The following is an 11883-nucleotide window of genomic DNA, read 5'->3' as shown; positions in this document are numbered from 1 at the left end:
CTCCATGCTGTCCACATCCCTCCTGAAGTGCGGTGCCCAGAACTGGACGCAGTACTCCACCTGCGGCCTGACCAGCGTCTCATAGAGGGGGAGAATCACTTCCTTGGACCTGCTTATGATGCATGTGTGGATGCACGGCAAGTTGCGGCTGGCCTTGCTGACTGTGTCCCCACACCGTCTACGCATGTTCATTTTGGCATCAATAATGATTCCAAGATCCTTTTCTGCCTCTGCACTGATGAGAAGGGAGTTCCCCAGCCTGTAGGTCTGCTGATGGTTCTTCCCTCTCAGGTGCAGCACCTTGCACTTGTCAGTATTGAAACCCATCCTGATCTCATCTGCCCGCACCTGTAATCTGTGCAGGTCCTGCTGTATCCTGTCCCTCCCCTTCTAGCATGCCCACCTCACCCCAAATCTTGGTGTCATCTGTGAATTTGAACAGGTTGCTTTTCACCCCCTCTTCCAAGTAACTAACAAAGAAATCGAACAGTGCGGGCCCAAGGACCGGGCCCTGGAAAACCTCACTGCCCACATCACTCCAGGTCGAATATGACCCATCTACCACCACTCTCTGGGTGTGGCCCTCCAGCCAATTTGTGACCCCTGTGACTGTGTAGGCATCAATGCCACAGTTGCCTAGCTGTTTAATGAAAATGAGGTGAGAGACAGTGTTGAAGGTCTTCCTAAAGTCCTGAAAGACTACATCCACCGCAACACCTGTGTCCAGGGATTTTGTGACCTGATCATAGAAGGCAATCAGGTTGGTCTGACAGGATCTGCCCCTAATGAACCCATGCTGGTTGCCCTTGAGCATCCTCCCCACTGCTGGCCCATCAGAGATGTGCTCCTTGATAATCTTCTCAAACACCTTCCCCAGGAATGAAGTAAGACTAATGGGCCTATAGTTGCCTCTGTCCTCCCTCCTCCCTTTTTTGAAGATGAGGACCACATTGTCCCTCTTCCAGTCATCCAGCACCTGGCCAGAGCACCATGAGTGCTCATAAAGCTGTGCTAGGGGACCCTTGATAACCCTTGCCAATTCCCTCAGCACTCTGGGGTAGAGATCGTCAGGACCTGATGATTTGAACATGTCCAGCCTCTCCAGAAGTTCTCTAACTTGTTCCTCCCTGACCCTAGGCCTGTCAGAGTCTCTTCTGAGCCCATCCCAGATCTCAGTAGGGGAGTCCCGGTCCCTGCACTAGAAAATGGAGGCAAAAATTTTGTTAAAAAGGTCTGCCTTTTCCTCTGGTGCAACCACCAGATTACCAAGCATATCCCGCAGGGGCCCCACGTTACCTGGTGCCTTCTTCATACTCCCTATGTATTTAAAAAAGGACTTTTGGTTGTCTTTGATCCTTGATGCTAGCCCTAGCTCTGTATCTGCCTTAGCTTTTCTAACAGTCCCCCTACAGACCTAAGCGGTGGACATATACTCCTCTTTGGTGATAGCCCCTCCCTTCCACTGGGTGTACACCTCCTTTTTGGCAATCAGGTGTTCCTGAATGCCCTTGGTGAGCCAGGGGGGATTTTGAGCACTCTTGCCCACTTTGATTCTCATTGAGACTGTCACCCCTTGGGCTAGGAGGATTGTCTCCTTAAGGAACGACCACTCATCTTGGGCACCCAGTTCCCCAACTCTCCAGGACCCCAGTGCCTCTCCCACTAATCTCCTCAACTCATTGAAGTCAGCCCTCCTGAAGTCCAGGGCTGCTGCCTTGCTGCAGGCCCTTGACACCCTGCGCTGGATGGTGAATCCCAGCAGGCGATGATTGCTGTTGCCCTGGTGGTTGAGCACCCACAGACCCCTCACCATGTCATCTCCCATGGCCAGGATCAGATCCAGCAAGGCATTTCACCTGGTAGGACTGTGCACCTCCTGGGGTAGATGGAGGTCCTGTATCTGAGCCAGGAACCTCCGTGAGAGGTCAGACCTGGCCAACTGCTCCTCCCAGCAGATGTCCAGGTAATTTAGATCACCCATGATGACCACGTCCCTTGCCTTAAGTGCCTCCGTGAGCTGATCGGAGAATTCACGGTCCAGCTCTTCCCCCTGGTTGGGTGGTGTGTAGTAGACAGCCACCGTTAAGTCTCTTCTCCCTGCTCTGTCCCACCTGTACAGCCTGTAGCCCTTGATGTTCACCGCCCAGTCATGGGATGAATCCCACCAGGTTTCTGTGAGCCCTACTATGTCTGGGTTTATACTAGCAGAGGGCAAGTTCCACCTGCTTATTCCCCAAACTATGCGCATTAGTGTAGAGGCATTTAAGGCCTTGAATTGGTGCGTGTGCCACCCCCCGATTCCCAGGAATATCTGGACCCCTGTCTCTTACCTGGGTACTCCTTGTGCACATCACCTGTGTTGGTTGGGAGGTGTCCTCAAGTCCTCCTGCGGCCCCATCCTCCGGCAAAGCTAGTTTAAAGTGTGCTGCATGAGATCAGCCAACCTGGAAGAAAAGACACGCTTGCCCTTAGGGGAGAGCTGTAGCCTATCCCACCCAAGCAAGCCCCCTGCATGAAAGTATGGAGCATTGTCCAGGAACCCGAGGCCTGCCTGGCTGCATCAACTCCGTAACCGTCGGTTGACCTCACCAATGCAGGCCTAGTGTGTCTGTCTGCATCTACTCACCAGGAGAACAGAGAAGAATAGCACCTGTGAAAAGCTGCAAGCACTGTTCTCTCTCTGTGGGGCTGGAGACAGGTTTGATGCCTCTCAGTTCAAGGGCACAAGATAAGGGAACAACCTTAACTAAAAAGCCCTGCAGGTGCTGCTCCATGTGAGAGACGTGCACTTTCCACCCACATTCAGGTGGAAGGGGACAAACAGGCCAGCATGTGACTGGGTTGTACTTTGCACCCCAGGTGTGCGGATTTGGGGAACTGCGTGACTCGGATGCTGCCTTGATCGTGGCAGGGATCAGACTCTGTGCATCCGAGCTGCTGAAGGGACATGATTTAGTGCTGAATGTGCTGCACACCTCTGCTGAGAAGAGGAAATGGAGGTGAAACAGCTGCAAGCGCTGAGTGATCCTAGACCGCACAGGATGCACGGCCACTTTTAATAAACATCCAGCCATAAGGTCAGGGGCTGGGCAGTGCCCTGCTGCCAAAAGAGAAGGAGAAGGAGAGGTGAGGAATTAAAGGTGGCATTAAATGTGGCCATAGCCCTGCTGTAAGGACCCCCGACACAGGGATAAGATGCCCCAGGCGTGGGGACCGCAGACGCCTGGTTACAATGTGCAGGGGAGACAGCTGGACCTAACCAAGGAGGCCTGACCTATGGCTGGGAAGAATCGAGGTGGCTTGTAGCAGTGACCCACCTGCACAAGGGGCCAATGCAGTCTGGGGGGGCACGACTACAAGCATTAGGTGCAGGGCACTGGAGGGGATTGCGCTTCTCTGCTCGCACTGGTTCGGCCTCAGCTCCAGCATTGTGTGCAGTTCTGGGCTCCACATTGACGAAGGACCTGCAATATCAGAGTCCCAGAGCAGTGGAGCAGAAAGCAGGGGGGGCGTGCGGCAAAGCGCAGAAGGCTGACAACTCCCCATTGTGGAGCACAGGCCTGATCATCCCTGCCCAGTGTCTGTCCAACCTCCCCTTGAACACCTCTGGTGATGGGGAGCCCACAGCGTCCCTGGGCGCCTGCTCCACCCCCTCACTCGTCTCACAGTGAAGAACTCTTTCCGGGTCTCCAATCTAAATGTACTTTGCTGCAGCTTCAAGCCATTGGTGTGTGTCATCCTCTCCGGTGCTTTCCCTCTTCTTTAAGGCAGCCCTTCCAGTATCTGCAGGCTGCTGTCATGTTCCCTCTTAAGCACCTTATCCATGATCTGAACATGCCCAGCTCCTTCAGCCTCTCCTATGACTTGCCTTCCTTAAGCATCTCTGTAGCTACCTCTGGCCCCCCTCTAACTTCTCCACATCCCTTTTAAAATGGGGAGCAGAGACCGGCACACAGTATCTGGATGAGGCCGAACCAGTCCCGAGCAGAAAGGCGCAATCACCTCCCGTGTCTTGCACCTAATAATACTATGGATTCAGTCCAAAGACACATTGACCTTTTTGGTTGCATCACACGGCAGACTCAGCATGAGTCTGTGGTCTGCCGAGACTCCCAAGTGCTTTTCCATAGAGCTGCCATATTGGTGCTTTTGATTATTCCTTCCAACATACAGCACCAGACCATCGTCTGCATTGAATGGCATCCGGTCAGCTCCAGCCAGGTTTTGCTCACATCCTCCAACGTGTTCACAATCCTTCCTAGTTTTGTGTTATCCACAAACTTGCTCCAGAAGCTTTCTGGGCCAGAGCATGGGCATCTCTCTAGGAGATTCAGCCTGGGTCGCTGCTGGTCCTGATGCTCTGCGCAGGGATGCACCGGGCAGGGCTGCCACGGGCAGCAGCTGTGTTGTTTGAGGTTCTCTGTGGCCAGGAGGCCGGATGGGATGGGCACAGCTGGCTCTTGCCTTCCCCGTGGCTCCTGACTGCCTGAGCAGGGGAATCCCTGAATCAGAGGGGGTGACAAAGGTCCTGGTCATTCAGCAGCCAAAGGTAGGACGTCTGCGTGAGACCAGGTGGTGGCTCTGTAGTGGCCGATGAGAACAGCACGCAGGGTCCAGCTGGGGCTGGAGCCATTTCCCAGTGACGCCGTCCCCATATTCCTTCTGCAGAAAAGTGCGGAGAGCCAGTCCCCAGGGATGTCCGGGCTGAGTTCACACCCAAACAGCCCTCCTACAAGCCAGGAGACTCGGTGACATGGAGCTGCCCTGAGGGGTATCGGCCCTCGCTGGCCAACAGCACATGCACGCAGTCAGGGAGCAGGAGTATGTGGACTCCGACTGCCTGGTGTGTTGGTGAGTTTGAGACTCCCCAATTCACGGGGCTCCCAGGGGCTCTGGTGTCCTGCGTTGTGGCCCCTGCTGCACCTGGGCTTCCTCCCACCCGCCTTTCTCCCCGCACAAGCCTTGGGCATCTGCGCTGACATCTCAGCCGCTGCCATGGTTCGGGGTAGCTCTGGTCTGTGCCCCACAGCCAGGGCCTAGGCTCCCTGCACTGGATACCGCCAGGGCCAAGGGCAGGCAGGAGCTGGCAGAGGGGCTCAGGGTGCACGTGGGGGGAGGCGCAGGGCAGCCCAGGAGTGGCAGGTCAAGGGGAGAGCAGACCGGGGAACGGGCCTCGCAGCGAGGGGTCCAGGGCTGTTGGTGTGGCTGAGGGAAGGGGCCAAATTCAGCCCTGGTGCTGGTTGCTGCTGTCCTTCATCAAGAAATGGAGGGGCTGCTCTGAGGAAAGAGGGCAGGGGAGCAGCTTGGGGAGCAGGCCGGGTGCTGGGGGGGGGCAAAGGGCCTGGTGGGTGCCCTAATGTTGTGGGGCATCGGGGGGGGATGTGGGCTGAGGGGTTTTTGGGGAAAAGATGGCTGTGGGCGGAGGGCACAGTCCAAGCAGGGGTGAACATCCTCTCAGCTGAAGGGAGAGGGGCTGGCAATGAGCTGTGCAGCTGGCACGGCCCTGCAGCGGAGGGAAGCATCATTAGGGAGCTGTGTTGCTGAACCAGGATCTTTCTTTCCCTCCAGGGTTTTGTACACTTAGTGGAAACTGGCTCCAGCTCATGTTTACAGAATCCCTCCCGACAGAGCTTGACGTCGGTAAGATGGTCCAGGTGAGCTGTCGCCAGGAGCAGTTTGAGTGGGGCTCAGGCTGGCTGCAGTGTGTGGACCGAGCCGGGCGTCCTGAGTGGGACACGAGCCACGTGAGGTGCATCGGTGAGTGCTGTGCGCAGGCGGGGGTCGATGGGGCTGGAGGGGGATGTGAGCCCAGGGCCGGAGCTCCCCACCGGAGCTGTGAGCAGGGGGAGGCCAGCGACCCTCAGAGAGAGACGTGTGTTGAGGTGGAGCAGAGATTCCTGCTCTGGTCCGTGTCCCTGGGGCGTCAGGAGACTGCCATTGCCAGCACCAGCCCCGGTCTGGCTCCCCAGCTGCAGGCTGGGTATTTCCCTGCCTGACACACTCATGCCCTGGCTAAAGCCCCCTGTGTCCTCACCAGCCCCCTTGGCCTGGGGCAGCTCTACTGGGGGTGGAGCACAGGGAGGACAGCGGGAAGGAGTGTTCCCCATTGCAGCCCTGTGGCCAAATCCTGCACCCTGCGTCTGTCTGGGATGTTCCTGGGTCAGTGCCAGGTCCAGGCCCAGGCTCCTCCAGCAGTTTGGGGTCCCTGGTGCTTCCCCATGTAGCTGGGTGTAAGCAGCCTGCTGTGGGGACTGGGGAGCCCCTGACACCCCCGTGCCTTTGGCTGGATGGGTGGGGATCCGTGCAGGACCTGTCCCCGTGCAGTGCTCCACTCCCAGTATAGCTGCTCCAGGTCAAGGGCTCTCGGAGCTCCTGGGAAATCATCCCACAGCCCCAGACCCATCCCGGGCTGGCCAGGACACATTCCTCACCAACACATGGGTCTTGTCTCTGCAGAGAAATGCCGCAGGCCCCAATGGGACCCCAGACTCCAGGTTGCACCAGACCGACCGTTTTATAGCCGGAATGAGAGGGTGAAGCTGAGCTGCCTGGATGGGTCTCCTCCATCGCTCCCTGTGATCTACTGTGCGAGGCGAGATCAGGATAAGCAGAATGTCTGGGCTGTGGGGGATGGCTGGAGCGGATGGCGCCACATTGAAGAGAACGTGATCTGTGCAGGTGGGTGAGGGAAGAGCTGCCCCTGCACTGTCGCACTTGGCTCACTGCAGCACAAGAACCAGCTTGGTCCGTGGAGTCTCCACGTCTCTCCGGCCAGCCGGGGCAGGGCCGTGTCGAGGGCTGGCTGCCAAGGGAGCCAGGAGGCCAAGGCCCTGCTGGGTGGGTTGTGGCAGCTGGCTCAGTTCCTCTGAGCCCCTCCAGCTCCCCACGGCCAGGCCACGTTCAGCTGCAGCGGGACCCCCCAGAGCTCTGCCCAGCACAGCAGTGCTCCAGCTGTGCAGCCTCACAGGCCAGATGAGTGGTGCAGGGCTGGTCTGTGGGCTGGGTCCCATGTGCAGGGCTGGTCTGCAGGCCTCATCCAGCCCATGCTCAATGCATGGGATCGGTCTGTGGGACAGACCCCATGCACCAGATCCAGCCATGGAGCAACCCCACGTGCCCATGCACTGCATCCAGTTGTGGCCCCATCCTGGGACCCAGCCTGACCATGTGCACCAGATCAAGCTGCAAAACAACCCCACACTTTTGTGTGATCCAGTGCATGGGACTGTGTCATCCAGCCCTCCATCTTCCAGAGAGAAATCATGCACTTGTTGTAAAGTCAGAGAATCAGATTCATGGACCTGTGTAAGAGCAAGCTGCACTACTTCTACCCAAGCTCCCTTCCCCAGGCCTCTGGATTTGGTCTGTGCCAAATGGGTCTGTAACATGGTTCACCTGCACATTCTCCAGGGTGAATTTCATCAAGCCCTGCTGACTTGATTCGTCGTAAGAACAGAAGAGCTGCCGTGTCCTGGGTCAGGCCGTGGTCCATCTTGCCCATCTGCTGTCACATGGTGGCAGGGAGCGGAGGCTGGAAGGGAGAGGGACCTGGGTTTGACCAGGGCTTTTCCCCTGTCCCTCTCTCTCTGGCAGACACCAGCATTCAAGGCCCAGGGAATTTGGATCCCTCTAACTGATCTACGATTTACCCCCGTGGCGGGCCAGTAGCGGGCGCTCCTGCACTGAGCCACCCACTGCGCTGCGCCCGAGCACCTACCGGGCTCCGAGTGCCTCCCTGGGGGTGCCTCACGTCTGGCCAGCTCCCTTCCTGGAGCACACCCATAAGTCTGGGGTCACGGCTGCCACCACCCAGGGGTCTGGACTGTTTCTGGGCCCTGTGCCTCCTGGGGTACACAGGCCTTGTAGCCCTTGAGGGTGCTTGACCCACTGCAAGACCTTGGGCTGCTTCCTTTAGCCTGAAGCACAAAAATGAGCTTCCCTTGGTCATCTGAGCCAAGGGGAAAAAAAAGGCATGCCCGAACCCTCTCCCAAGGAGTCCACCATGCTTGGTACAGTGGAGACCTTTATTGATTACAAAGAGGAGGCTTGGGGAAGGGTACAGGTTAGAGCTATGTCACAGAATAACTTTAGAGCAAACAGTGTGGCTAGGTAGCCTGTTCCCACGCTGCTGCATCACAGTAAGCAATGTTTCTAGGTAAGTGTCTGGTAAGTTACTCACAAGGATCATCCAGAGGCTGACTGAGATTCCCTCTGGAGGCTGGCAGTTCCTGGTGTGCCCATGAATTTCAAGAGAGATCCCCGTCTCTCTGCCTGGGCAGTTGTTCACGTGTTTCCCAATATTGCTCTCTTTGCTCATCTGGAGCCCAGCAGAGCTCCAGAGGCTGGCAGCTTACTCCATGCTTTCCAGAATGGCTCTCTCCCCTCCTCCTGGGCCGTCTGGGCTTTATATAGGCCTTTTGAGATCACCATGCTGATCCAATCCTGGCCAGGTGTTGTTTGATGCTAGCCAGTTAATTTGAACTGCATCATCATTACCTAGTGGAGTGACAGGGGCTCCTGCCTCCGCCCCCAGGCCATGAAGTTATTGCCAAAACAATTGAGAGGTTGAGTTTCATAGTTTCTAGGATCAGAAGGGACCTGAACAGATCATCAGGTCCGACCCCCTGCCCTTGGCATGAACGGGGAGATGCAGCAGGGAGAGGCTGCAGGTCCAGGGGTTGCTGCTGTCACTGGGGCCCTGGCAGGTGCCTGCAGCCAGCATGTGTGCGGGGGGCAGGGGGTCTCCCCTTGCGCTGTGTCCTCCCTGCAGATTAAACATGAGCTGTGCTAGGCTGAGGAGAGAGCTGGGTGACAGCAAAGGAACTGGGTGTATTTGGACCGCAGCCGCCCCTGGGCTCTGCACAGACATGGTGGTCACACATCTTTTGTCCGGGCTGCCATCAGTGAGCCTGGCCTCTTGACCCCCCCACCCCTGCACAGAGGTCAGGGCTGGTCTGACTGCAGCACCCTTCAGGGCCATGGTATCTGGGGGGTGGGGAGTAACCCCTATGTGATGTTTGTTCCACAGACAGCCCCAACATCACCACTGGGACACCAAAGATTACACCCACTAGCATTAGCCTCAGCTGGAGTTGCACACCCTCTAAGTCCTGCCTGAGCATTTCAGCCATGGAGGTCAAGTGCCTGCTGGCTGGACCCCAGGCCAACCCCTGCCGGAGGCCAGCAGACAGCGCAGGGGAGACATTAGGAGGCCGGGCTGGGACACTTACCTGCAGCAAGCTGCAACCCTTCACCCTCTACAACGTCACCATCTCTGCACGATATGGGGCTACCAGATCCTCCCCCAGTGCTGTCCTCTACACGCAGCTGCTCAGGACAAATGAAACAGGTAAGGGGTGGGGGGTGAATCGCAAGCCGTGGGTGGGAGCTGCGGGCTGTGTGCAGAGCTGGGGCAGGGGAGCAGCATGAGGTTGCTGCACCCATGGGCAGGGGCAGGGGCAGGGGCAGAGCAGTTCTTCTACCACTGTGGCTACCTGGAAGGAGCTGCATGAGCTCCCAGCCCCTGGTCCTCCCTAGAGAAAGGGCAGAGCCCAGCCACAGCTCCTTGGCCTGCAGCTGCCCACCAAGTGCTGAGCTGTGGGTGCTGGACCTGGCCCCAGGGCCTGGGCAGTGACCTGCTGTTCCTTTGCTCTAGTGCCAGGCCAGCCCCAGATAGAGCCGACGGACCCCAGCACCGGATCCCTGCGGTGGAAGCAGCTGCTGTCCTGCCACGGGGACATCCTCGGGTACCAGGTACTGGGCAGTGGACTCTAGTGCGTGGCCCAGCCAGGAGCCCGGTCTGCGCCGGGGGGCAGGGACTGCGCAGGGAGAGGGGGCAGGTGCAGTTGAGCATCTCCCAGGAGGCCGTAGGCACCACCTGCTGCTCTTCCTGACATGATAGGACTGACCCGCCCACCGCATGTCTGTGCTGTCCATGATGCTCAGAGGCTGCTTTCGCTGCCTTCTTCTTCTGTGTGGAATGAAATAATGGTGAGGGGCCAGCACTCGGCTCCTGCCAGCTCCTCGTGCTGCTGCATGTGTGGCCTGGCCCAGCCCTTCCCTGGGTATACCAGCAAACAGGCAGCCCCCTGGGAGGTGTCCTGGTGCATCAGGGCCATGGGATAGGTGTGGCTGGGTCCCAAGGTGGACCCACCATGCTGCCCATGCAGCGCAGGGCTGTGGGTGGGGGCACACTCCCTCCCGGTCCCGGGGACGCAGTGGGGTTCACTGCCCCTGTTACTGAGCGGGGATCGGGGCAGGCCTGAGTCCTCCCAGCGCTGCGCTGTTCCCTGCAGCTGAACATCACAGCTTGGAGAGAGTACAACGGCAGCTTCCGCGAGGCACGGGTGGTGCAGGTGAATGCATCGGTCGCTGAGTACAGACCTCCCCGCTGGAGACCCGGGACCAACTACACGGTGACAGTCCAGGGCCTAACAGCCGCCGGCCTCGGAAAGGCATCAAAATACGCCTTTGAAACGGAGATTGCAGGTAATGGACTCTGGCCCCAGAGATGTCCGATGGGGTGGGAGCAGCCGGAGCCCCCAGCAGCCCCCAGAGATCTCCATGGTGGCACCTGCCTCCTGTTTGCTGTGAGGGCCATGGCGTGTGCATGACCCACGCAGGAGGTGCAGCCGCCTGCATCTCGGATGCCTCTGTGCTCTGCTCCCTGGAGCCCCTCCGTAGGGCCTGAAATGTGCTGGCAGTGCTGCCAGCTGATGCTCTGCCCTCCGGGTCCTCCCTCCAGATCCGGACATCCCTTCTGCCATCAGGAGCCTGAGCATCCGTGAGGTCTCCCAGAGTGGGACAGCCGTGCTCCCCCTGCACCCCGTTCCTGAGCTCCACGGCCCGATACAGTAAGTGCAGCCTCAGGCAGGGCTGGATGGGTCTCCGTGCTCACCTTCCTCCTGGGACCCTTGCTCCGGTGTGACTGGGGAGGGGTCCCTGCAACCTGTCTCCTCAGCTACACCTGGACTTCATTGCATGGGCTCCAACATCAATGCTAGGATCAGCCCAATGTCCCATGTCCGCAGCTTGATTGTCAACTGCAGGAGGGGCGGTCAGAGCACCTTGGGGCCCTGTCGGTGTCCAGCCCCTTGGCCCTGCTCTGGCCCCTTCACCCCATGCAATGCCCCTGTTGCAGGGAGTACCAGATCATCGTCACTGTGGGGTCCAATGGCAGCGGAGCAGATGACTGTCTTGCACGGGACCTGCAACCATTTAATGCCAGCCAGGGGCACAAGGCATATGTAGCAGCTGTGGTCCCCACACACAACCTGACGGGCCCCATGGACTTCGTGCTAGGGGATGGGGTCTGTCGCGAGGGGTACTGCAATGCTCCCCTCCAGCTCGGCCAGAACTACACGGCCCTGGTCCGCGTCGTCAGCCGTTGGAAGCAGGTAGGTTCTGCCCTGGGGCTCCCCATGTCCAAGGCTGCATGAGTTGGTCCGTGACTGAGAGCTTGATGCTAGCCCTGGATTTGTGGGACCTAGAGGACCTGGGGGTTACAGGGTGGAAGAAGCTGGACACGAGCCAGCAGTGCACCCTTGGTGCCCAGAAGGCTATCAGCATCCCGGGCTGCATTGGTAGGAGCGTTGCCAGCAGATGGAGGGCAGTGATCCTTCCCCTTTATTGAGCACTGGGGAGGTCACATCTGGAGTCCTGTGACCAGCTGTGGGCCCCTCACTACAGAAAGGATGTGGACAAATGGGGGAGAGTTCAGCGGAGGGCAATGAAAAGGGTTGTGGGGCTGAGGATGTGGCGGGCCAGTAGGGGGTGCTCCTGCGTTAAGCCGCCCACCTCCCTGCGCCCGACCACCTTCCAGGCCCCGAGTGCCTCCCTGGGGTGCCTCCCGTCCGGCCAACCCCTTCCCTGGAGCACACCCGC

At 58.5% G+C, this 11883-nt stretch overlaps 1 protein-coding gene across 1 annotated transcript in view; it reads left to right on the top strand.

Moving 5' to 3' along the window:
• Window positions 1-11883, top strand: part of LOC102388859 (receptor-type tyrosine-protein phosphatase kappa-like) — a 42848-nt gene that overhangs the window by 4082 nt on the left and 26883 nt on the right. The window contains exons 3-10 of the mRNA XM_025207500.1: window positions 4669-4851; window positions 5569-5757; window positions 6457-6678; window positions 9029-9349; window positions 9656-9753; window positions 10296-10488; window positions 10745-10853; window positions 11141-11396. Coding sequence (XP_025063285.1) covers window positions 4669-4851; window positions 5569-5757; window positions 6457-6678; window positions 9029-9349; window positions 9656-9753; window positions 10296-10488; window positions 10745-10853; window positions 11141-11396 — 1571 coding nt within the window. The remainder of the gene's footprint in view (window positions 1-4668; window positions 4852-5568; window positions 5758-6456; window positions 6679-9028; window positions 9350-9655; window positions 9754-10295; window positions 10489-10744; window positions 10854-11140; window positions 11397-11883) is intronic.

Source organism: Alligator sinensis, unplaced genomic scaffold (genome assembly GCF_000455745.1).
Source record: "Alligator sinensis unplaced genomic scaffold, ASM45574v1 scaffold783_1, whole genome shotgun sequence".
Taxonomy (NCBI): Eukaryota; Metazoa; Chordata; order Crocodylia; family Alligatoridae; genus Alligator; species Alligator sinensis.
This window is presented reverse-complemented; position numbering and strand designations above follow the sequence as displayed.